This window comes from Hippocampus zosterae, chromosome 10 (assembly GCF_025434085.1).
Source record: "Hippocampus zosterae strain Florida chromosome 10, ASM2543408v3, whole genome shotgun sequence".
NCBI lineage: Eukaryota > Metazoa > Chordata > Actinopteri > Syngnathiformes > Syngnathidae > Hippocampus > Hippocampus zosterae.
The window spans coordinates 4,116,009-4,143,340 of NC_067460.1; the positions used below are offsets into that span (position 1 = coordinate 4,116,009).

The window sequence follows — 27,332 nt, forward strand, 5'->3', positions numbered from 1 at the left end:
GGCGGGGGACACCCTGAATCAGTTGCCAGCCAATCGTAGGGCACACAGAAACGAACAACCATTCGCACTCTCACACACACACCTAGGGACAATTTAGAGTCTTCAATCAGCCTGCCACGCATGTTTTTTGGAATGTGGGAGGAAACTGGAGCACCTGGAGAAAACCCACGTTCTCCCGGGGAGAACATGCAAACTCCACACAGGGAGGCCGGAGCTGGAATCGAACCCGGTACCTCTGCACTGTGAAGCCGACGTGCTAACCACTGGGCTACCGGGCCGCCCGAGTCAAATTTTTCATGCATTTTTTTATTTGCGGCGTACATTGTTTTGAAGGCTCGTTTAATTGTTACCATGGCGACCAGAGAATGTTGCGGCCAGATGGGACGTTCCTCATGTCATGATTCGTGTTCATTATTATGTTTCAAAAATACCACACTTTTCATGCAGTTCATCCATCCATCCATCTTCTACCGCTTATCTGGGGCCGGGTGTCAGAGGCAGTAGCTTTAGCAGGGAAGCCCAGACTTCCCTCTCCCTAACTACTTCTTCCAGCTGTCAATCAACTAACAGGATCGCTTATTGGCTGACGTAGTACGTTCTGTGTATTAAGCACCGTTGGTTGAATGGCAGCGCCATCGCCGAGGCGTTTTCCACAATTGTGTGAAAGTGCAAGAGCCGCATTGAACCAGCCAGAGTCGTATGCGCCTCACGAGCAGCGGGTTGACCACCCCTGTAAAAAGCAACATGGTCATTTTTATAAATAATTGGGGGGTGATGATACTTTTAATCACTCCTCTTGATACCATTAAAATACTGCATCGCAATTTGCAGCATACAGCACATTGGCACTTGCACTCATTAATTTTCAGACATACCCATAATTCCCTCTGTCATCTGACCCGTAGTAAAGCCCCGTTTAAGAAGGCACTCGGAAACGCTGGCCACTTGCATCTTTAGAGCGAAGAGGACAGCGTCAACGCTCAAGCACACTAGGAATGGTGAGTGCAAGTGCCAGTGTGCTGCATGCTGCAAATATCGATGCATCTTTAGAGCGAAGAGGACAGCGTCAACGCTCAAGCACACTAGGAATGGTGAGTGCAAGTGCCAGTGTGCTGCATGCTGCAAATATCGATGCTGTGTAGGGCTATCCGCTCTCAGTCACGCTATCGAAATTGTATAGTAAAAAAAAAAAAAAAGAATGGTGCTGTGTTTCGTTTCTGGAATAATTTGGTGTGGAAACGGTTGAATTCATGTTGAAAAGTGGTGTGTTCCAACGTCACTATTAAGTGATGAGTGTGTGTGGGGAGGGGGGGGGGGTCTATTAGTACGTGTTTGTATCATTGAAGTCCGTTTTTTTCCGTATTGACAAATATGCGACGCCTGGATGGCATCATTTTACTCATTGATTTCTGAAGGTAACGAGTTGCATCGCGGCTTGTAACAAATGCATCCGCCCAAGTCAATTCAATTCAATGTCGTGATTGTACCACTGAGTCCTGCACACTGAAATGATCATCCCCAAGGATGTTCAGATTATAAAGTTCATGTGTCCCATTGCGTTCTGTAATGGACGAGGGTAATCAAGTGAAATAAAGTTTTAAATAATCACAAATTGTTAGTTTTTGGTCAGAGACAGAAAAATGTGAAAAGGCAATTGAGGAATCAATGTATTAGAGTGGCTAAGCGATTGATCACATAAGCTTCACTTCTCTTGACGACGAGTTAGCGGCATTGTTAGTCCACGTGGGTCTTTTGGTTGGTCAAAGTGCCCCCACATTCCAACCAGCAGCTGCTAAGTTTTCAAGTACAAATTCAGTCTGTAGAAATCAGTTTTAGTGAGGGGGTGGGGGTGCAAAAGTGACTTGTCTGTACAGCAAAAAAAAAAAAAAAACATTTCTACAAGGTATGAATTGTTTACACACAAAAACAAGTTTCATTTTGCTTCAACTACCGATTTATTTTCCGCACCTACAAGTCAGAGTGTCTTTTCACACACATTCATTTGTGTAGCTAAAATTTTTATTTAATTTTTTTTACAAATGCAGATTAAATTCTGACACATTTTAAATACAGCCAAAATGTGACATTACCATGGTACAAGTTACTTTTGAACCAATTTTACATCCATACGCTTACAGCACCATTGAGTATTTAAGGTCAAATCAGTTGCTGTATGTGTAAGACGGAGCCTCGTGTCCTTGGCGAACTGTTAAAGAGCAACTTGAAAATGCATATACAGACATCAAAAAATGAATGCAATTGTTTTAATGGCTATACGTTTGTGTGTGGTATGTATGTGAAATGAATTTCATTTGCCTGCCCTTTTTAGGGTGCTTTTGACCCGTTGCGCAGCTCCTGCTGCCCACCTCCATTCACACACTTGCCAAGTCAAACACATACCTAACTTAACATACCTAAGGTAACTTGATTGCTTCCTAAATTCATTTTATCTTGACCAAATTCAGGCTGGCTTGCCAAACATTTTACCTCTTAAAAGCTACACAGACAGGCTTGCACATGCAAAAAATATATACAGTAAATATTCCCATCCCCGGAATTCTATGGAAAGGAATATCCTTCACCCGGAATAAAAACCTATGCATTAACATTTTTACTACGATATTACGTGTTACCCGAACCTTCGTAAGCGGAAATTCCACTACCCGTAACCCGGATGGAGGTGTAATGCCGCGGGAGCTTAAATACACGCAACGCCCAGCCGATGCGACGGAAAAGACACAACGCTGAAACAAGTTTTCACTCTGCGTTTTTCGATCATCAGATTCTAAACGTCGACATGTAAGTGAGTTTTTATTGCCGTGCGTTTTACTGTAATTGTGAATGATTTTAACTTTATTCACTTACGTCCTGGAGAACGCGGCACTAGCTTAAAAGCAGCACCCACTCGACATGACCGAAGAAATGTGTTCGCTTCGCCGTTTTCATTCAGCAGATTCGAAACGAAGATGTGTAAGCGACTTTTTATTGGCTTTACTGTAATTGCAAAAGATTTTAACTTTATTCACTTACGTCGTGTAGATCATCGCATCGAAACGTAGAACTGTAACGACTGGAGCGGAGTGAGTGAAATGCATCCGTTTGAGCAAGGCTGGACACAAAGAGCCAGCAGACACTTGGAGTCGGAAATTTACGAAACTTTAAAAAACAAGGCATCGATTCAACTCCTGATGACAAGCCACCATCCAGCAAGGAAGCAATGCAAATGGCAACAAAAATTCTTCAGTATGCACAAGAATTACCAGACATCAGTGATCAACGGGACAGTTATTTGTAACTAGCAAGAAAACTGTATGACACGCAGGCAAACATTATCATAAACCAAAGAATGCATCCAACAAAACAATCTAAGATGCACATTTTTTTCCCAAGACAGAAAAAAATAAACATTAAAATACTGTACGTATTTTACTGTTGTGATTTTTTGGGGATACACCTATATTGCAGTTTTTGTTATACAGTATAAACAGTTTTTGGACAGTATATTTTTGTATTTTATTGATCGTGTTGTTACGCGTGCATTTTGTCAACATACTTGCAGGTTCATAAAGGACATGTACCATGCTCATTTCCCAAATGAGGAATTTCTCTTATCAGGACAAATTGGACAGCGCAAACACGAGTCCGTACTAGAGAACATTTACTGTATCTGTCTTAACAAAGGGGCACTTTGGGCATCAGGGGCCAAAAGGGCATGTGCCACGGCATCCAATGCCCCTCTGCATGTCCCTGCACAAAACACAGAACACTTAGGAATTCCAGTAACAATGCTGGAAACACTTCTGCAAATTGTGGCATCCAGGGAAATTTTTCAGGTGTGGAGCCGTCTATATAGTTGAGGAAGGCTCATGCTGGTCTCCCAACTATGTTATTCGGTATCTGAAAAAATGGTGAAAGAGCGTTTCATGCTATATCACCACGATTCAGGAATGCAGAGTTCTCAGTCCCTGAGCATGTTGGGCCCAACGTTCATGCTCAACACAAATCTAGCGCTAAGCAGTCTTACTGCATGCGTTGGTGGAGTTTTCTTCCTTTTGCTTTTGAGCATGCAAACTCCGCAAAGGAAGGCCAGAGCCGGAATCGAACCCTGCACCTCTGCATTGTGAGACGGATGTGCTAACCGGATCCCCTCATTTGCATTCAAATCAGGGTGGTCTTGACGTTACAAGAGCAGAAATAGACTCGCTGGGGTCCAGACATGACATTGGCCCACGGAAAGCGTATTTATCCAAACTGCAAGATCTCCCCTTGCAGATTTAATTGGCTGCATGTGTGACGTGGGCAATTGGAGACCGCCTTGCACCCACGACCGTGCGTCCGTTTGTGACCCCGTCATGAACAAACCCTCATCCCCTAATAGTTGTGGTCAGGGGTATGCTATCAACATATTTTTGAGATGATAATGATTAGAATTTATTGAATTAATTTTTACAATGATTCAGAGGGATTGTCTCACACTGCCCCAGTATTGATGAATGAGTATCACTTACTTTTTCCCACATTTGCGACGGGGGGGTATGCTTGCACCACTCATCCAAAAATGAGCCAGCCTCCTCGCTGGATCTTGGGAGCTTTGTCTGTTTATCATCATTCGGGTCGCGCGTGTGTGTGCTGGATTTTTAAAAATCCAACTTTGGTTTTTGTTACGCAGCCGTCTATCCCAAATTGACCTCCTTTGCCCACTCACAGGAACACGGCTGTATCTTTGGTGGCGAATGCGGTGATTTTGTGGAGGTTTAAATTTTTTTGCTCATACAGTAGGAGCTCCCATTTGGTGTCAATAAATCCAAAATAGTGTGCAGATATCTTTTACATTTTCACAGGTTAAAGAAGACAAGAGTAGGAATGTGCATATAAATTTTGGTAATGATTGGTCACCCTTTCAAACACTGACAACAAAACGGGACAAACCAAGGTTGGGGAAAAAAAGCTTTGCACCAAATGGGGGCGTGCCAATCCTGAATCCAGGGGTCACCAACCTTTTTGAAAGTGAGAGCTACTTCATGTGTCATGATTGTGTGAAGGGGTAACAAATTGATACACGTATGAAATAACATTTGTACAAATTACATTTCATATTAGAATGTGTTATTTTTAATACTTAATGATTTTAATTTTCAGGCTCTGATCATCTTAAAGATGTCTCACAACAATACCCGTGTTTTCATTTTTAAATCATAATTTCCACTAGCAAATCACAATCCTAACACTGGCGAGCAATTGGTGTGGTCCTCACGGGCTATCTGGTACTTGGTGACCACTGCTCTAGTCTTAAGTCATCACAAAAAAAGCCTCAAAATCATCAGATTCTTTTAGGGGGGGGGGGCTGATATAATTATGACAAACTACTATGTAAGTGCCTGTATTTAGCCCATCCGAGTGTCCCTTTAACAAATGTGAAAAAAAAGTGAAAAGCTAGTGTTGAAAATCATAACATCCTCAATGCTGGGTCAAAATAGGGTGGACAAATATTTCTTGTCATTTCAAAGATAGCTCTGAGAAGAAGAATTCATTAAACACGTCTCACAGAATACAAATTTAGACTATGTTGCATCCAATTGGCATGGGCATCCAAAGCGAACTTTGTAGTCATAGCATCGGTGGTTATTCTGATCTTCATTGCGACAGGCAAATCCCTCAGTGGCACTATATCTGAAAACATTAAAATGGGTTAAACATATTGTACACTCTACAGAATACATCAGAATGTGGTTGAATTTTCATATAAGAGGTAAAACAAAGCATCTACGCAGTTGTTCAAACCAACAAATGAGAACACCAGTTCTGTTGGTACACAATTCTTTTGAACCCCCATTGTGCCCAATGTCAGAAAACAACTATCCCAACAGATCGTTTCATCACAGTTGATTACTTCTGGGTAGTTGGTGCGTTTAAAAAAAAAAAAGACATACAAAGTACCTTCAGTATACCATATTTTCCGCACTATAAGGCACACCTAAAAGCCTTCAATTTTCTCAAAGGCCAACTATGTAATTTATAATCCGATGTGCCTAACATATGGCGTTACTGTCTCTATATTCCTCATTGAGTTTTTTCCGTTTGTTTTCCTATGCTATCTGGTGGTGATTTTTCGCAGGAACCAATTGTAACTTAAAAGGGTTCTGCCCAACACTAATGGGCATATGCATTCGCCAACACACACTCAAACAGACAACTACTTTGTGAGCTCCGCGCAGCCATTATGTAACGGCGATAATACCAAAAGCATAGTTAACTACTGACTAAACAAAAGAAGGAGGAGACAAGCAACTTCATCTAACTTAGGATATTTAGCCCCTTGTGGATGTGAGCCCACAAGGTTTGTGTGCCTTTTTGTTGAATCAATTGTCTTCATCACTTTTGTCTTTTATTTATTCTTTTGCAATACCATTTGTATTTATATGTTTCATGTCCGCGTCTGTGACCAGTTGTCATTGTTACAGCCGCAGCGGTTGTGAAGGCTCTGTATAAATAAAGCTGCATTGTATTGTATTGTATTCCCTTTAGCATAGCTCTATCTAGTGGATGCATAGCGCAACCGCAGCCACTATTGTACCTTCTAAGCGCCTTATAATGCAGTGCGCCCGATTCATGAAAACAGTTTTTAAATAGGCCATGCGTTGAAGGTGCGCCTTATAATCCAAAGCGTCTTATAATACAGAAAATATGGTGGTAGTTTTTAACCATGAAGCCAACTTACATGTAGGGTATCTGGCCGGTGTGCGAAAAAGGATAATTGTCATAAGCAGTGACAACTTGAATGTCGACAGGGTTGTCGCAGATATGATTCTTTGGCCTCAGGTGAGATAGGAGCTCATAGTCTCCCGTTCCACGTGGGTCATCGTGGTTAAACCATGGAGTGTAGCACACTGTTTGGCGGACATTATTATGATTGGTTCAATAAAATCTTTTTTTTTTTCAATCATATTTGAATTCTAAATATGGATGTATCTGTAGATAACTACTGACTTACCATCCGGATAGCAAAATGTAAGGGGGCACTTAAAGCGCACTTCGTAATCGGAACACCTCTTCTCGTCTGAATTTTTACAGATGAAACCTGTTTCTGTATCAGCTCTGCAGAGATAAGTAGAGGTCAGTTTGTGCATTGTACTGACGACTTACAGCTTAATTCACAGCTTTGTTCTTGGTTGAACTTAAGATGAATCTATTGTAGGGCACCCAAAATAAATAATTCACTTTGTGGTTGTGAGTTAATGATTGCTCCCCCAAGACAATGTACATGAGGCCTTTGTTATGTATGTACTCACATATAGATGACGTCGCCTGTTGAATCCACACTTGCTCCACATTTTGTCCGGGCCTCGATGGAACTTGGCATGTGACACATTTCCGATGGGAATTGTTCCCAAATTTTTGAAATCTCTTCAAAGTCACCCTCGTTGTCGGGGTCGTCGACATCAAACCACACAGTCCAACATTCTGAAGCGAATGTCCAAGAAGAGGAAGAAGATTGGTTGGTGTGGTATAAATACCAACATAACTACCATATTTTTTGCACAATAAGGCTCACCTAAAAGCATTCAATTTTCTCAAAAGCCGACAATGTGCTATAATCCGATGCACCTTTTAGGTGGATCAATGTTCTGATTTCTTGGATGTAGAACCGGTATTTTAAATATTCTCTTAAGCGCTTTGTAACACTTGGAGCGGTTGTGAAAGCTCTATATAAATAAAAGCTGTATTGTATTCTCTTTAGCATAGCTCTATCTGGGGGATGAATAGCACAACTGCAGCCACTATTGTACCTTCTATTCTGTGTGTTAAGATGCGGTGCAAACAGTTTTAAAATGGGCCATTCATTAAAGATGCGCCTTATACAGCGAAGCGCCATATGGTGCATAAAATACAGACGTTAAAAATAAACAAATTCCCGTTGACAGCCTGCCACCCAAAGTTTCAGCACACTTTTTCTCATTAAATAGCATGCAAAATTGTGCCTAATGCTGGAAAATAGACAATTGTGTAATTCGAAGCAAAGCCATGATAATATGGAGTAGGATCGGCAACTCTTTAAAATCATTTACACTATTTTTCAAGAAGGCATGCAATTATTTGCAGCAAAGGGTTGTTGAGGGCATTTTTGTTGCTTTTTTCTTTTTTACCTCACTGTTAAGATAGTTAGATAGTCATGGTTTTAAGGTAATATTTTACGTTAATCAAATGCAGATTCTGCAGTGTATAGAGGAACTGCATGGATATTCCAGAAGATTCTCGGACCATTGGATGAATTTCTGTCAGATTTTTTTTTTATCCATAATGAAGGACTCTCCAAAATGTTAGCATATTGTGTTGACCTGTCAAATCATGGGCTCAAGTCAAATTATTTTCAAACAAAACTACTGGTAAATTCGTGAAAAAAGACAGAAAGGAAAAAAAAAGTATCACTTTGAGAGAATTACCAGCACAAAAGCACTCGTGAAAAATAAACATTGTTCCAGTTCTGCCAAATATACAGTAAGCTACTGAAAAATGTGAGGTGAAGAAATAGTGTGTCGTATTTACTGGTCCACAAGATTGAGGCAATACCAGATGTATCTGTTAAACCCATCTTTCACATCCACTTCTAACTAAGCCACATTGCGGATGGTCCCAAGGAGTAGAACCTGATCTTAAGAATACCATAAGATCGAGAAAGCGAGTGTTTCTCTCTGTGCTTTGACTTTCATTTGAGAAATGAACAAATTTAATCATGCTTACCTGGCGGGTTGCAGAAATCAAGGGGACACCTGAAACGAACCCGATAATCCGAGCAACTGCCAGCCTTCTGATCGTAATTTTGACAGATGAATCCTGTCTCCACATCGGCTCTGTTGGGAAACAGAATTGGGGCATTCTCGTCTCCTGGACAGTTGCTTCAGTTCAATAGCAATCTGCTTTCAGAAATTTGCCTCCATCCCTTCACTCTAGATGTGTATCTTTTTGCTTTTAATACCGGCTCCTCTTATCAAAAGGTCACGTGTGGTAGCTTAGATATAATAAAGCAGACGAAAAAGAAAGTGTTCATCAGTGCTGGATGGAGTTCTTACACATGAATCACATCCCCAGTTGCAGCCACGCTGAACCCATGTATAGTTTGGACTTCAATCTGAAGTGGGGTCGCACAGATTTTACATGGATATTTGTGGCGCAGATGACTAATAGTCTCATAGTCTCCAGCACCAGAGGGATTGTCTCCATCCAGCCATGGAGTCCAGCATTCTGTAGAAATCACCATAGGTATTAGGTACATTGCAAGGTTTGCTGAAGAAACAATTTTTTTGGAATACATTTTAAAGGTCTTGTAAAATTTATGTATGTGTATATATATATATATATATATTTCTATATTTCAACATCATTATATGAGGGTCATTCAGTAAATATGGTGAATTTTTCAGGATAAGGACTGTTTTTTCAATGTAGTCTCCCGGCACTGTCACACACTTTGTCCATCAGTGCACGAGCTGCCATATTCCTTCAGTGTAAAAGTCTTTGGGCTGATGTCTCAGCCGGTCGCTCACAACACTTTTGGCTTCACCGTCACTTGTAAACTTGGTGCCAACTACTGTGAACTGCTGAGTCGGGTCAAGAAAGACATAAATAACAAAGGCAGGGATCATCAGTCAAAATGAGTCATCTTGCATCATGAGAACACAAGGCCTCACACAGCAGCCCAAACGCTGCAGACCATCAATGAGCATGGCCGGGAACTCCTCCCTTATCCCCGGTGCTCGATTGGTTAGCACGTTGGCCTCAAAGTGCAAACGTGCAAGATTTGAATCCGGCTCTGGCCTTCCTGTGTGGAGTTTGCATGTTCTCCCCGTGTCTGTGTGGGTTTTCTCCGGGTACTCCGGTTTCCTCCCACATTTCGAAAACATGGATAGAAGGTTGATTGAACGCTCTAAATTGTCCCCAAGTGTGATTGTGAGCGTGAATGGTGGCTGTTAGCCTGCATGTGCCCTGCAATTGGCCGGCAACCAGTTCAGAGTGTACGCCACCTATTGCCTGAGGACACCCTGGATAGGCTCCAGCTTGCCCGCGACCCTTGTGAGGAAAATAAACTAATATGTGTGAAATAATGAATAAATACATATTTTTCATGGATTACATGGATTGTTTGTCATTCAGTTGCTGACGGTGTAGAACAGGCATGTCCAGCTCCAGGCCTGGAGGGCCGCTGTCCTGCCTGTTTTCCAACTTCCGGCTGCAACACACCAGATTGAGATGATCAGTTCATCAGCCAGCTCTGAAACGGCATTCGAACGTTCCCGATTATTTGAATCAGGTGTTTTGCTCCAGGGAAGCTGGAAAACAGGCAGGACAGCGGCCCTTGAGGACCGAGGTTGCCCACCCCTGGTGTAGAAGTACACTACTTGCCTGACTTGTGTGCAGGCAGTGTGGGATCGGTTCCCACTCAGTGATCGTGTGAATGTGGGCGTGTATGGTTGCTTTGCCTCTATATGTGCCCTGTGACTGACTGGCGACCAGTTCAGGAGTTATTCCGCCTTTTGCCTAAAGTCAGCTGGGATAGGTTCGGCAAACTCCCTGCGACCCATTTCAGGATAAGCGGTGTTGAAAATGGATGGATATTTTGTCATTCTTATCACAATCTGTGATGAGATGACTTCAAATGCATCGTTGATTAAGCATAATTACCATGTTCTTTGCAGAAATCAATGGGACATATGAAACGAACTTGATAATCAGAGCAGGTTCCACTCTTCTGGTCATCATTTTTACAGATAAACCCAGTATTTGCATCCACTCTGCAGAAATGAAAGGAGTCACGCAAATCAAAGCAATGTAATCGCTTTAAATTAGCCTTTAAATCATTTCAGTGTGCATGTACAGTATATTTTGTGGTAAATGCAATCCCTTTATAAACCAAGCAGATCTGATTCGAGTGAAGACTCGTTTATATTTGCACCTCTATAGGAAGACACAGTTTAGCGATATGCTTGCTTGACTCTCATAGTTAATAATAAATGGATCTTGTACTTACACAGCAATGATATCCTCGGTGGAGGACAGACTATTTCCATCGACGGTTTTGACCTCAATGTCGAGCGGGAAAGGGCAGATTTCATTTGGGTTCTCAAATTGGAGTTCCTTGAGTAACTCGAAGTCTCCGGTCTCATTAGGGTTGTCTCGATTGTACCATGGAGTCTTGCATACTAAACAAATGCATCCAAAGAGGAAGATAAATAAAATTTTGTGGGAAATTTGTATTATAGTCTTGGATTCAATTGGAAATGTAGAACTTACCCCAAAATGTGTGGTGTTAACATGTAGCAATTGGATCGTTGTATTAAGGTACTTTTTACGTACTAATGAGACTTTTTAATTAACATATACAGTATTGTGTAAAATGTGATTCTTGAGAATCACAATCAAAAAGTAATGAAGGAAAAAGAAAAACATTCTAAAATGAAGTGTGAAGAAGATTGAGAAACATGACGACGCAAAAGGTAAATGGTTATAAACACACAAACAGCAACGATAGATGAATGCCGTATTTTCCGCACAAAAGCATTCAGTTTCCTCAAAAGCCGACAGTGCGTCTTACAATCTGATGCTCCTTTTATATGGCTCAATATTCTGATTTCTTGGACATAGTATTTTAAATGTTCTGTGAAGCTCTTTGTTGCAGCTGCAGCCAGTTGTGAAAGCAGTGCTTAAATAAAGCTGTATTGTGTCGTATTGCATTCCCTTTAGCGGAGCTCCATCTAGTGGATGCAGAGCACAACCGCATCCCCTATTGTGACTTTTATTCTATGCGCCTTATAATGTGGCGCGCCCTGTATATGAAAACAGTTTTAAAATAGGCCATTCATTGAAGGTGCGCCTTATAGTGCGGAAAATACTAGTCATAGAAATCGAAGAAAGGTTACAGAAAACACGAAGGTGGGGGGGGGAACAATTAGATGAAAATTAACATTTGGAAGATTGAATATGATTTTCACACTTTTCCTCACTCTGAAATGTGTTATCAATGGTGTAAAAAAACTTGTTGAAATTGACTGTAGCGCATTTTGCACAATATTACCTTGTGGTTTGCAGAATTCAAGGGGGCACAAGAAACGAACTTTATAATCTGCACAATGACCATCGTGTGGCTGGTCACAATTTCGACAGACAAATCCTACGTCTGTGTCAGCTCTGTCGAGACAAACGGCGGACTCAATCAGTATCCATCCAAAAGCACGTAAGCACTTGATGTCAGCAACATTTGTTGTTCCTCTTGTACTCACGCCAAAATCACATCGCCTGTTGAACTAACATTGGCTCCAGATGTGGTTTTGATTTGAATTTTAATTGGATGTTTGCAGATCTTCCATGGATACTCTTTGTGCAGGTCGGGAAGAGTTTCAAAATCTCCATAGCCACAGGGGTTGTCTCGATCAAACCATGGAGTCCAGCATTCTAGAGCAATCATTCAGAGCAGGGGTGCCAAACTCATTTTTTTGTCGTGGGCCACATGCTAGTTATGCTTTCCTAAAGGATTTTGTGGGGTTCTTTAGAAAATGTTCTTTAGAACAGGGGTGTCAAACATACAGCCCAACGGCCGTAACCGGCCCCCAAGGAGGTTCAATCATGCCCGCAGGATCATTTGAAAGTGAAAAAATGCATCACAGACGATGAATGAATATTTTTAATGGGCTGCGATTCATGGAGTATCCGCTAGTCCGCTAGGCACACTGTTTTGATCAGACTAGAAGACAACATTGTTTTGATCAAAGAAGACAGCAGCAGCCTTAGTCTGTCACTGAGACAGACCCAAAACAGCAGACGCTGTCAAGGACATGTGGATACTTTATTCTTTACACATTTAATAGCACTCTCCTTAGTTTGTAAGGTGTAGGCAGGGATTACATTCAGATTTTATTTGCACATGTGTAAATGGTTTTAAAAAATTCCTTTCTTTATAAAGTGCATTATTATATTTTTCAAAAGCAATTACTTGTTAACATTTTGTGCCTTTGTACAATCAGTGGGATGAGTTACACTCTGCATATATGTGAATGATCAAAGTAAATTGCACATTTGTCTAAGGAAATCTAAGGTGCTTCATGAAATGTTTTGTAAAAGATATGTTCATTAAATTTCGACGTTTTCTTAATGTTCTTGTGCTTCCTTAGACCAAAACAAAGGAAAGACGTATTTTGGCTAATTATAGCAGAGTATGGTATAATATCAATGATCCAGCCCACTTGACATCTACCAAGGCCGTATGTGGCCCACAATGTGAAATGAGTTTGACACCCCTGCTTTAGATGGTCTGTTACTGACAATGAACCCAAATAAAGGTATGATCTCTTCATATTATATACACACAACAAATTGGTGAATAACTAGTTTTGAAACCACACGACCTAAAAAAAAAGGTTGTTCAAATAAAAAGGAGTACCGGTACTCATAACAAAAAATGCTTGCAATATCAAAACATTTTCAAAGGTGAAGAAAAATGTGCAATTTTGGTATTTCAGCAAGAAACTTGAAGTCGATGTACATATTTAATTTGCTTTCGCGGCTCACATAAAATGATGTGGCGAGCTAGATCTTGCCCCTGGCCCTTGAGATTAACACCCGCGATTTATAGGGTGGTGCATATTTTTAGGTCTCAGTGATAGACATAAACATATCTCATTTGCCCTGCATATATGTTGTCTCATCTTTTACAATTTAATGGCATTGGACATGGATAATACTACTACCACTACTACTACTAATAATAATAATAATTAATTGTGACTTGTGAACCACAATCTATTTTGTGTGGTTCAAATGGTACCTCATGTTAGAGTTGCTTAAAATAACTTCAAATACAATTTTTCTGAATAAAGATAGTAATTCTTGGGAAGGCAGCTATTCCTTTAGGTCACAGGAGTCAAACCCAAGGCCTGGGGACCAGATACAGCCCGCCACGTTATTTCATGTTGCCCGCAAAGGAAAATCATGTGTGTCAACATCCATGATCCTTTGCTAAAATCTGTACCAAAATGTCCAATTGTCATGTGCAATAAATAACTGAGATTTTGCAATACATTTTTTGATCATGTTTACACTCACTTGAACAATTATTGAACAAACTATTAGAGTTGACTGATTGCAGTAATCCATCCATTTGCTGTGTCCAAGTAATAATACGATCAGACAATTAAACATTTACTGATATTTGGTTTCACTGTCATACAGTAATTGCAAAGGGGCCCGGGACTAAAATTAGTTTGACGCCCTTGCTTTCGGTTGTCCTTAGTGTATAACAATTAAGAACCACTGCTGTTGAAGATTTTGATTTGATATTAAAGAGCGTAAATTGACACAAACAGACAAAAGGCATTACTCCTTCAACACATATACAGTAATCCCTCGTTTATCGCGGTTAATGGGGACCAAAACTACCCGCGATAAATGAAAATCGGCGAAGTAGCGACTAATTACATATACAGGTAAAAAAATAATAATAATAAAAGTTCTTTGTTTTTTTAAGTCCGTAAAAAAAGTCCGCAAACGGTCCTCGGGAAGCTGCAAAACAGCATCCAGTCACATAGAGCAACATGTACAGTACTGTACTTCATGTGTATGGATTATTATTTATTTTTATTTGTTTATGAATATGTTTGAAAAAATCTGCGATGCACTGAAGCCACGATAAACGAAACGCGAAATAGCGAGGGATCACTGTGGTAAAGAAGCTGCCCATCTTCAAAGCCCTCCTCAAAACTCACTTGTATTCTTTGGCATTCGACTCAGCATGACTTATTTGTTCTTGGTTTTACTGTTTGGTGCTTTCTACCGCCTTTATTACCGATTTGTCTTACTGTTTATTGTGCATGTTAAATTGCTCCATGTACAGCACTTTGTATGCAGCGATGGCTGTTTGAAAGTGCTCTAAAATACTGTTGACTTGACTTGGTACAAAACAGGCTTTCATTGCTGTGAAAACACTTCATTACTAGCATGTTCGGTGAAGTTGACATTTAAAGAACGATATACAGACTTAAATAAGCTACAAGTACTTCATTTCATATGGACAAATGATTACCTTCTGGATGGCAGAAAGTGAGGGGGCACAGAAAACGAACTTCATAATCCGAGCAAATTCCACGTGATTGGTCTACATTTCTACAGATGAATCCGGTTTTTGTGTCAGACCTGCAGAGATGATACAGATCCAGATTCAGATCTAGTTGACTTAGACCAGGGGTGCCCATTAGGTAGATCCTGATCTACCGGTAGATCTAAGACAGGTCCCAAGTAGATCAGAGGAGTGTCGAGAAGAAAAAAAAACAACCATTTCTGTGTCTTTGTACATGTTACTAATATATTTTTTGTGTTAATATACACTGAACACTAATCATATTATCAGTCTCATTTTCACAAAAAAATATTTTAAAAATTAAAATAAAGGTAAATCTTAAATTTACGGTGGCGCGTGATTATGTCACCGGAAGCTGTTAGCGCTCAGCAGTTTGCAATTGCAGCTTGTGATCAGAGCTGTTGCGCTCTATCTTTTATCGTCATGATTCTCATTCAGAGTTTGCTTCGTGTACAATTCACCAAGGGCATGAGCAAAGAATAGGAATCTAGGAGGGCCCAGGGAAGCACTTTAAAACGGTACGTGTGAGCTACGATAGTTAACAGGCTGCAAAAGTGCGTTGCATGCCTCCGTTTCAGACTGTTTCTCATCATGGCGTGCACACGCGTGTGTGTGTGTGTTGCATGTGCGCGTGTGCCTGTGCGTGCGTGCGCGCGCGCCGGTGAGGGTAGATCCTGTAAGGTTAGTTGATCGAAAAGTAGATCTTCGATCCAAAAAGTTTGGGCACCCCTGACTTAGACACATTCATACATTCAATTTGGGCCTTTCCGCCCCTACTGTCACTGACACCCCACCAAAAAAAAAAATTTCTGTTCCGACCTCAAAGTGTTCGAGGCGAATATAAACAACAAAAAGTTTCCAAGAACATGCGTGCAAGGTTAATGGAACACTCTAAATTGTCCCTCGGTGTCAGTGTGAGCACAGATCGTCGTTTGTTTATGTATGCCCTGTGAATGGCTGACAACCAGTTCAGGGTGGCTCCCGCCGACTGCCCGAAGACAGTTGGGATCGGCTCCGGCATGCCCTGCGACCCTTGTGAGGATCAGCGGATCAGAAAATGGATGGATGAAAGTCTCGCCGTGAGAACTCAATTATCGAGTGACACAACATTGAAATAGGTCGGTGAACTCGGGGTCCTTTTTTTCCGACTTTGCATCTTGAACCTCCCACTTCAAAGGGCCGTTGGAGTTCACTTTCCAGAGTCTGTGGTCGTAAAGGTTCAAGATCCTACCTTCCTCGAATGCCGCAATAGACTTGCACAGCTTTTTGACATGCTCAACCAAACTTTGTTTTGAGGGCATCAGAACAACCACAAAATAGAATACAGAATTTTTATTGTCACATTCTATGGTCTAGATACAACAAAATATCACATGGATGCGTAAATCAAGGCCTTTGCATTTCCTGCATTGCCTATGCACCAAACAGCAGTTCAGGGTGCCCACCCTTTTTTTGAGCCCTCGGACGGTGTGCAAGAGAGCACTCCCCCTGGGGACACTTTCGTTCCATGCTCACTTGGCCAATGACAGTGAGACCACGAAGAGCAGGATTGGGTTGAACGACCCCCCCCCCCTTTTTTTTCAGAACTTGAGTCGTGTTTTGATGTTGGACTTCTGTGGTCATCACGGATTGTCCATAATGAACACCATTATGAGGGCAATTTTAGAGTTGTCCTGGAACCTGTAATGGCTTACAAGGCATTAGCCAACGGGACAGCTCTTCTGAGATTGTGAACCAAGACATGTTTTCTCCCTTTCAAGAAAGACAACCATGCCTGCCTCCTGAGTCTCCGCCAGGGCCGTTCTTTGTCGCCGATTCCGTTCTTAACCTATATGAACAGGATTTCTAGGCCCAGCCGAGGGTCTGGTTTGGTGGCCTCAGTATTGTATCTGTTTTTTGCAGATGATGTGGTGCTGTTGACTTCTCCAACTCTCACTGGAACAGTTTGCATCCGAGTGTGGAGTGGTTGAGGTGAAAATCAGCACCTCCAAATCTGAAACAATGGTTCGGAAAAGGGTGGAGTGCCCTCTCTGGGTCGGGGAGGAGATCTTGCCTCGAGTGGCGGAGTTTAAGTATCTCACGAGTGAGGGCAGGAGTGAGCGGGAGTTTGGCAGGCGGATCGGTGCAGCGTCTGCTGTGATGCAGAATTTTCGGTCTGTCGTGGTGAGGAAGGAACTGGCCAAAGGACAAAGTTCTCACTTTACCTGGAACATGAGGCTGTGGAGAACAAAGTCTGGGCTTCCCTGCTAAGGCTGTTGCCCACGCAACCTGACCCCGGGTGAGCGGTAGAAAATGGATGGATGAACAGCATTTCCATATAAAGCAAAATAACTCTCGCTATATTTGGTTCACTACAGGAAAAAACAATCCAGCCAATTGGACTTACTTTGCATATGATTTGAGTTTATCAAGAGGCACAAAGGCGACATGGCATTTGACTGGTTAGCACGTCGGCCTCACGGAGCAGAGGTGCAGTGTTTGATTCTGGGCCCAACCTTCCTCTGTGGAGTTTGCATGTTGTCTGAGTGGGTTTTCTCCACAGTCAGATTCGAACCCATGATCGCTTCACTGTGAGGAGGATGTGCTAACTAGTTGGCCCCTGTGCCGCTATTCTAGCAAAATGTAATAAAAAATGGAGCCTACGTTTTAATAATTCAACAATCAGAGTTAAAACAACATCAATATAGATATCATTGGAGATTGATCTACTATTTTAGATTGATATTTTTTACAATAATTTTACCAATAACATATATCCATCCATCCATTTTCTGATCCGCTTATCCTCACAAGGGTCGCGGGGGGTGCTGTCGCCTACCCGAGTTGTCATCAGGCAAGAGGCGGGGGACACCCTGAACTGGTTGCCAGCCAATCGCAGCCAATAATAAATGGATTTAAAATATATTATTTGCTGATACTGTCTATCTATTTGCGCCATGTCGGTGATAAAGTCACGTGAATTTCTAAACATTTGAATCATCTTACGAACCGCTGGATCCTCACTAGGGTCGCAGCGGGTGCTGGAACCTCTCCCAGCTGTCTCCGGGCAGTGGGCGGGGGACACCCTGAAACGGGTGCCAGCCAATAGCAGGGCACACAGAGACGAACAACCATCACACTCACACCTAGGGACAATTTAGAGTGTTCACTCAGCCTGCCACGCATGTTTTTGGGAATGTGGGAGGAAACCGCAGCACCTGGAGAAAACCCACGCAGGGCCGGGGAGAACATGCAAACTCCACACAGGGAGGCCGGAGCTGGAATTGAACCCGGTACCTCAGCACTGTGAAGCCGACGTGCTAACCACTGGACTACCGGGCCACCCACATTTGAATAATGCAAAGTTAAAAAAAAACAAAAAGACTGCCAGGTCAGTTGGTAAATTTTAGCAACAAATAGCCCCATCATTAACAACATTATTAACCAACATCACATAGTTTTTCAGTAGATGGCAACATTAATAGTCGATCTATCAACCTCTCTAATGGAAGAAGTCGAAAATATTGCATATATTTACTATTGTCTGTGATATTGCATAATTGCTGGACAAGAACTGTCGGGTCAAAAGCGAAAGTGACGTAACAGCTGCCTCGCCAATGTCACAGTAATGCATCTCTCTTGAACAAATAGCAAAAAATACCTTTTTTTTAAAAAAAATCCATATCCGTATTTGCCATACAATCATACAGGCTAACAGTGTTCAAAGACCAACACAAAAAGGTGAAAATATATTCAGTTTGATATTGTCTATACTGCGCCATGAGCAGTAACTCACAAAAGACATTGATAAACTCATGCGATGTCATGGATAAATACAACAGTGCCATTAGGTGAAATGGTACGGACCAGCGAAATCTCTTGAGAGAAAGAGGCAATGCGAAGGCACCTTTAAAAAAAAAAAATTGGGTTTTTTTTTCATTTAAGAAGATAATGTTTGGCAGAATAATACATATCTATATATTTTTAAAACAATTGCTCCTTACTATATTTCTGTTCAGGACTGCCTACAACACAATTCTTCCATTTCCTCTGTTTTGTGATTTTATGTCCTGTTTTTATACAATATTTCTCTTATTTATTTATGTCCTTGGGTGGCATGAAAGGCGCTTTTGAATAAAATGTATTATTATTATTATTATTATTATTATTATATTTACAGGAAAATATTTTGTATGGAAGAGACCAGTTCTTTCCCAGTGGTAAGCGAGTGACAATATATCGGGTTGTATGAATAACACTTTGAAACAAGGAACTTAGGTTACGATTATTACGTTTAGCTCACTGATGTGGCCAACATTATGTAAAATCTTTTTCTTTTTTTTTTACACGATGTAAAAGCTAAATGTCGAGCCATAAATGGAAGTGACGTAAGAACTGACTTGCCAATATGGCAGGAGCAGCATTTAAATATTGAACAAATAAAATGGTGGCCTTCGAACAGCCAACCGCACGGCACACATAGACAAACAACCATTCCCGCTCACAACCATACCTAGGGACGATTACGAGCACAGCTATCAAACTCAAGACCACGTCATTTTATGAGGCCCGCGTGTGTCAACTTCCATGAGCCTTGTTAAAATATGTACCAAAATGTCAAATTGCCATGAATAAAGTTGAAGTTTCGCAATCATTTTGTTCCCCTGTTGTTTCACTTGAACAATTATTGAGCAAATAAAGAGTTGATTTTTTTCAAAACGAGTAATCCATCAATTTGTTGTGTACAAGTCATAATACAATGAGATGATGAAAGATTTATTTGGTTTCATAACTAACATAACTCTCAAGTGGCCGGCGACAAAAATGAGTTTGCCACCCGTGATTTAGAGCGTTTAATCAAGTGACCCCCCGCCCGCGGCTGCCGCAACATGTGCAGGCGAGAGAGGGAGTGAAAGAGAGCACAGCTTGGTGACTCGCCGGGAGCCGAGCAAGAAAGAAAGCGAGATAGTCTTCTTCGACCCATGGTGCTATAGTTAAATTGTCTCGCAGAATTTCTGAACGTTCTCCTTTGTAGTATCGACCCACCGGTAAACGTTTTTAAAGAAAAAAAAATTAACGTAATCGCCACCAAACCACAGAATTGGCTGGAACAGCTATTCCTTCGTCTTGAAAAAGTCACACTTTCTGAGGACCTTTTCACCTTGAAAAGCACCAGCGCCAACCCAACTCGGGAACGACCTCCAAGCGGTGTTGGGTGTGCCTTCGGGCTACAAACAGTTCCCAGTCAACAGCCGACAAATGTGTCTGCAGGTACCTGGGTCGCTGCGGTTTTAGGATCCGCTTTGGGACCCATTTGGAGGTTGCTTAACAGCAACAGAACCAGCGCCAAGCTGTAAGATATATACCGATACCTATTACAAAAAACCATATTAGGACAATTTAAAAGAATTATGTTAATTTTCCTCCATACAGCGTCCTGGTAACTTGGAATAAACGGAAGCTGAAACTTCATGTGCCTTTTCTGATCCGCTTTATCCTTACGAGGGTCGCGGGGCACACTGGAGCCTGTCTCAGCTGTCTTTGGGCAGTAGGTGGGGGCGGGGACACCCTGAATCGGTTGCCAGCCAATCACGGGGACAAACAATCATCCACTCACACCTTGGGACAATTTCAAGTGTTCCTTTAAGCTGCCATGCATGCTTTTGGAATGGGGAAGGAAACCGGAGTACCCGGAGAAAACCCGCTTAGGCATGGGGAGAACATTCAAATTACACAATGGAAGGAGCTGGAATCAAACCCTGCACCTCTGCACTGTGAGACGAGATGCGCTAACCAGTTGCCCAACATGCTGCCGCCTTTCCCCCAGGTATACGTCATGAGCGCCAGCTCCAAAGATCATTTGAATCTTGGCTTTACTATTGCTTGGTGGTGGAGTTTGGACTTCAGAAAGTGACAAGAATAAAAACTTCCTTTGCTCTCGCTCTGAGTGGCTTTGGTTTTTGTTATGCATCCTTACAACCTTGTTTATTATTATTATTATTATTATTATCACTGCCACGACTCCAGTATTTAACAAGCATTTTAAATATTCCCTGAAAATGATGATAACGTGTTGGAACTTTGTTGAAAGCATTTTTGGCCCCAAGCTAAGTCCTAGAACATATACTTCATCTAAAAAAAATAAAAATAAAAATCAGGTGTGTATATTTGTGCTGCATCCACTACTTACTTATGGATTGTCTCGCCTGTTGAATCCACGCTCCCTCCAGATAAAGTCCGAGCCTCAATTTGAATTGGCACATCGCAGATTTCCATCGGGTTCTCACGGCGCAGTTTACTTAGGGTCTCATAGTCTCCATTGTTATCGGGGTTGTCGTGATTATACCATTTAGTCCAGCATTTTTTGTCTTTCGTCCAAGAGGCATAAGGTGGAGTTGGTGTGGTTGTAGTGTCATGGAAGAAGATGAACAAAAATTAGTTTGACAAAGCACATGGACTAAAAAAAAAAGTCTTGAACAATATGTGATTAAAAAGCATGAATCATCACTTGGAGATCAAAATTCCAAAAATGTCACCATTTGACCAACATTTAACCAAATGACAAAAGACTCAAGTGTATTCTGATAATTGTCAGACCACATTTCAACCTATAGATGTGTTTATACACCCTTATGTGAGTCGCACCTATAACACTGATGGTGTTTTGCTTTTTTTATGTTTGAGACCTCATTCCTGAGCTTTATGCGGAATAAACAAAATGAAAACATGCTTACGATTGCCGCCGGCTTGCACGTGATTTGCTAGAAGAATACAGACACAAACAATGCATATTTTGGATGTTTGTTTTTCAAGTTATCAAATGTGTGTGTGTGTGTGTGTGTGTGTGTGTGTGTGTGTGTGTGTGTGTGTCTGACAGATAGATGGAATGATGTTTAACGGGAGCATTGTGCAGTTCAAGGTTGCATTGCTTAAAATGGATCTTACCAGTATGCAGTAGCACAAGTGTGATCCCCAACTGTCGGAAAATATGTCATGTTAGATGCTGTGTATTGTGTTCTCATTGTTAAATTGAGGGAATATTTCTACATTACCCATTTTGTCATCATTGGAGATGTCATATTTCATAGCAAGGTGGGAGGGAGGTTCTTTAAAAAAAAACAACAACAATTGATTTTACAAGCATTATTAGCATTTGTTAGATAAGGGCTCTTTGGCGCATATTAGTTGAGTTGAGCCAGGGCGTTATTTTGCGGTGACCTTTCTCTGCCATCTCTCAACGGAAAAAGAAAGGTCACTGCAAGTTGACGTCGTGTCTCAAGTCACCTATCTAATCGTACGCACCAAAGAGGCGCAGTCTAACTAACACCTTCAACAAGTCACAACTGCGAGTATACAACGAATTTTCAAGAGAGTAAGCTGAATTGTACAAGTGATATATTGTGCGAGGAAAAACATGAAAATGCTTACAGTGCATGATGCTGCTGTAGACGTCCTTTGGCAGCGATGGAAAACTCTGCAGCCTTAAATACTTGGAATGGGTGGATCCATTCAGTGGTTGGAATTCTTTGAGCATATGCGCAATTAAAGATAATCAGAAGTTGTTTCGTCTTGACCTGAAGTCACAGCTGTGAGTTTATTCTCCGTGTTTGTAGCAGTACTTCAAAATGGAATGCCTGTTATATCATTCTGGCAGTGATGTTTGAAGACAAGGCCCATTGAGGCAAAAATCGAGGCACGCTTACTTGCCTAATCTTATCACGGGATTGTTCCATGTTTCGTTTCCTACTTCCCAGAAAGCAAAGAACTCCTCAATGTTATTTCAGAACCTGACAAACGCTAGCTGCACTTCATTGCAAATAGCATCATCGAAACTGATGCTAGCTAAGCGTTTGCCCACGCGTTATTAAGTTCCCATAAACTGTCACGAATCACGTGCATCCTTCAAATGCCTAAGCCGATTATTTCTCATTAACTCGCTGATAAAACAGCATCAATTGTGCTTGAAAGCAAGTGTCAAAATATAACAATTGCATTGCACAGTTCAAGAGAGATGATGCCATGAAAGTCATCCAAGATGGCACCCTAATTGGCATCAGTCGGCAAGTGCTCTTCAAGAGTTTTGCTTTTTATGTTTGTTTGTTTCTTTGTTTTTCGTTGTTGTTTTTGTCTTTTGTTTTGTCACGTGGTGTTTGTTGTTTCTTCGTGTGGACCCGATGTGGACCGTTTTCAGCGTTTTTGGGCACAACATTCTTCAAAAGAGAAGAATATGTGCTTGGTGGTTGCGCTTTCTTGGCAGCACGCGTGGACCATCACTAATTTTCATTTGCAGGAATGTCGGTGCGATTTGAATGTCACCGCTGGACAGCCCCGGTATTTTCTGTCGTGGAGGTAGGCACCACATTTTCACACCATCTTCACAGCTGGAGAAAAAATACATTCCACTTCTTTATTAATTGCCTTGCATTCAAATTAACCACAGGCATTGCGGCCTTGCTGTTTTGGCGAATACAAAAGATGGGAAGACCAGATATTTATCATCAGTCCACATCAATACCTCAAAATAGGCCGTCCAAGGTACACTTATTAGGTACGACTTATTTTCCAATTCGCTCAGACAGGTGTATAGTGCAGCATGCAAGTCAATGTAATCTTTGTTGGTGCTCAACTATAATAATTCAAAAATCACCAAACATTTCTGATGGTCATTTGTGTTTGTATTTGCCGTTATTTATTTGACTTTCAGTCTGGGAATGAATAAAGCTAGATAAATAGAGGGAAGAAATTTCATCTGTGCTGTATGTTACACATACAGTGCATTTGACAATAAAGCTTATCCACTCCAATCCAATAATGCAATGTGGAATACAGTACAAAGTACTGTATATGTTAAATTAGTAATTTATTGGATAAATAATGTACATTTTAATGATTACAACCTGATGACTTATTTTAGGGAGCTGAGCCTAAAGACGCAGAAAATAAGCTGAAATTCCCATCTCTATTGATTAGATAGGTGATTGAGCAGGTTCTGCAGATTCTACAAGGAAGCCTTCATTATTCTTGTGAAAATGTTGGAGATGTCAGATTTTGCATTCAACCCTTTCATGCACCAATAATGATGACCCGTACCCTGATCACGTGGTAAGCTGTCCACTATAGTAACCGCTGTCACTCAAAGTGTTAAATGATATCAAAGGCTTCTTTGGAAGACTTTGTAAAAAAAAAAAAAAAGCTGTTTCTTTTCCAAGTTGTTTTCTTGTTTATTTTACAGCTGAGCTCTTCTTTTTGTGATCAGAATTTAAAGTGAGATTTAAAAACACTTCAGATTTGCATGTTCACTATTTTAAGTGGAATGGAAAGTCTTGTGCCGGTACATGGCAAGTTTTGACTGGTATTAATTATTTGACGATAAGACTTTCTGAAAATGCGGGAAGTAGTGCTAAGGTGTGAATACATGTGGCACGGGCTGAGTGCAAACCAGCGAGGAGTGAGGAAATCTGAACCATGCTTCAATCCTGGCACCAGGCAACTCCATCCAGTGCAGTGGTTCTTCACCTGGGTTCGATGTCATTCCATTCTTTTCTGTACAGTTGTCGGCAATGAGCCCGCAGAAATCAGAGAAGTGTTTCTCATTATCAAGCACAATGCAAGTGGTTCTATAGGACATCCTGAGCTACCCAACGTGCAAGTATTACTGTTCTTGGCTCACACCTGTTATTTTGTGTAATTAGTCTAAATGTCAAACAAAGCCGCCCCGGGCACAAAAATTGTTCAACCCTAATTCTATTTTAGGTCCCTCCCTTGCAGTTGTTTAGAACTGAATGTCAAAGGAGTCATCTTTTATTGTTCATGACAATGTTCCAGGTAGGTGCCTCCCTCTCTCACCTGACTCATCATTCATCTGTTTTCTTCCATTTCAAGTATTCAAGTTTTGTTTGTGGGGACGGCACTCCCAGTCCCCTCCATTACCACCTCAACATGGTGGAGGGGCTTGAGTGGCTGAGGATGATCCAGAAAGTATTCCAAGTGCTTCCATTTTCCGCATTTTGTGATGCTATGGCCCTCTTCCAAAACGGAATAAACCAGCTCGTCACCATCTATCACCACCAACCAGCCAGGGCCAAAGCCTCATGCTTGTCTTGCTGGGTCACGGTGGCACAGTTAGTATTGTGGGTTGTCCAATGTCCGAAGGCTTGGTGGTTCAAATCCCAGCTCTGACTGTCTGTTGCCAATGTGTCGTGGTGCAAGAAAATGAAAGTAATTGCTCCCAGTGGCCGTGCCAATGCCCAGCAAAATAATAATAATAATAATATTTTTTTCTTGTATTTTAACTGTAACCAGCATGCCAATGTTGCCTTGCTGTAAGCTGCAGACACCAGCAAGACGACGTAGCAAGAAAGCACAACAAAACCATCATATGGTGTTTACAATGATGAGCACGAATGGTGGTCTATGCTGTCTTGGTTTGTTTGTTTTTTCTTTATCAGGGTTACCACAGGTAAGGTTCAAGGTTCAAGGTCAACTTTATTGTCAAATATGCTTACATGCGAAATGACACCTTGCTACCAATTTTTTGGACATAGTATATATAATACATAATACATGATATCAGTCAATGATCCCACGAAGGAACCACTGGCGGCCCCACATGGAGATGATTAGGCGGTGGGTGGAGCTGAAGTATGTGAACAGACTGATGACAGAATGTGACTTCCATCAGTGCAAGTATGTTGAAATCAACCATGCGGTGGAGAAGAACCAATCCCTGAAGTTTGATTTAGACAGGAGGAATGTAGATGAGGAGTATGACATAACGTTCAACTAAAAATATTTTACGATGGTATCCACCCATCCATTTTCTGATCCACTCATCCTCATAAGGCTCGCGGGGCGTGCTGGAGCCTATCCCAGCTGTCTTCGAGCAGTAAGCCGAGGACACCCTTAACTGGTTCCAAGCCAATCGCAGGGCACACATAGACAAACAACCATCTGCGCTAACACTCACACCTAGGGACAATTTAGAACAGCGGTGCCAATACGTTGATTGTGATGGACCGGTAGCTTGCGGACTGGTCCCAAGTCCGAGGGGTATAAAGGGGGAGAAAAAAAACACAAAATAAAAACCTGAAAACATTTGTGTGTCAATGTGCGTGTTATTAATATAATATATTTATGCCTGATGTCTACTTTATTTTTCTGTTTCGTTCTTATGAGGGGCCGTTATGGCTGTTGCTCATCATGGCATGCATGTGTAAGTGCGTGAGTATGCGCGGTAACGGGTCGATCGCGGGAAGAGGTCAGCTGATCAAAAAGTAGATCTTCGGTCAAAAAGGTTGGCCACCCCAGATTTAGAGTGTTACATTAATCTGCCAGGCTCATTTTTCGAATGTGGGAGGAAAGCACGTGGAGAACATGCAAACTCCACAAACTGCACTGCACTGTGAGGCCGACGCGCTAACCAGTCGAACACCAGGCTTTGTGTGTGTGTCTCTCTCTCTCTCTCTCTCTCTCTCTCTTTCTCTCTATTATATATATATATTCTTCCTAACCGCTTGATCCTCACTAGGGTCGCGGGGGGTGCTGGAGCCTATCCCAGCTGTCTCCGGGCAGTAGGCGGGGGACACCCTGAATCAGTTGCCAGCCAATCGCAGGGCACACAGAAACGAACAACCATTCGCACTCACACTCACACCTAGGGACAATTTAGAGTGTTCAATCAGCCTGCCACGCATGTTTTTGGAATGTGGGAGGAAACCGGAGCACCCGGAGAAAACCCACGCAGGCCCTGGGAGAACATGCAAACTCCACACAGGGAGGCCGGAGCTGGAATCGAACCCGGTACCTCTGCACTGTGAAGCCGACGTGCTAACCACTGGGCTACCGGGCCGCCCCACACACACATATATATATATATATATATATATATATATATATATATAGTGAAGCAAAGAGTTTGTCCTTCCTCTTTTACAGAATCTGATGGCCTTGTCTAGCAGTCCCATATTGTAACATTGTTTTATATATATATATATATATCCATCCATTTTCTGAACCGCTTGATCCTCACTAGGGTCGCGGGGGGTGCTGGAGCCTATCCCAGCCGTCTTCGGGCAGTAGGCGGGGGACACCCTGGATCAGTTGCCAGCCAATCGCAGGGCACACAGAGACGAACAACCATCCACACCCACACTCACACCTAGGGACAATTTAGAGCGTCCAATAAGCCTGCCATGCATGTTTTTGGAATGTGGGAGGAAACCGGAGCACCCGG

General features: G+C 41.8%; 1 protein-coding gene and 1 long non-coding RNA gene across 3 annotated transcripts; one reads left to right on the forward strand and one right to left on the reverse strand.

The window, feature by feature from the left end:
- Positions 1–5,371: 5,371 nt before the first annotated feature.
- Positions 5,372–22,566, reverse strand: LOC127609166 (mucin-5AC-like). 2 transcript variants are annotated; one of them, XM_052078938.1, is made up of 16 exons: positions 22,529–22,547; positions 22,153–22,206; positions 22,046–22,076; positions 21,835–21,861; positions 21,291–21,468; positions 15,068–15,177; positions 12,273–12,444; positions 12,068–12,180; positions 11,024–11,195; positions 10,678–10,787; positions 9,069–9,240; positions 8,740–8,849; positions 7,290–7,461; positions 6,992–7,095; positions 6,719–6,887; positions 5,372–5,670 (listed from the first exon to the last, which is right to left on the reverse strand). In XM_052078938.1, exons 2-16 carry the CDS (start codon positions 22,177–22,179, stop codon positions 5,562–5,564), a joined length of 1,776 nt encoding a protein of 591 aa, XP_051934898.1. In that variant the 5' UTR covers positions 22,180–22,206; positions 22,529–22,547; the 3' UTR covers positions 5,372–5,561. The 2 variants fall into 2 exon arrangements, with proteins under 2 accessions (XP_051934898.1, XP_051934899.1); XM_052078939.1 differs by lacking the exons at positions 5,372–5,670; positions 6,719–6,887; positions 6,992–7,095 and adding an exon at positions 7,132–7,186 and having other exon boundaries at positions 22,529–22,566.
- Positions 22,567–25,692: 3,126 nt separating this feature from the next.
- LOC127609311 (uncharacterized) lies at positions 25,693–26,194 on the forward strand. Its single transcript, XR_007964530.1, has 2 exons — positions 25,693–25,864; positions 25,943–26,194. It is a non-coding gene; the product is annotated as an uncharacterized LOC127609311 (long non-coding RNA).
- Positions 26,195–27,332: the final 1,138 nt, after the last annotated feature.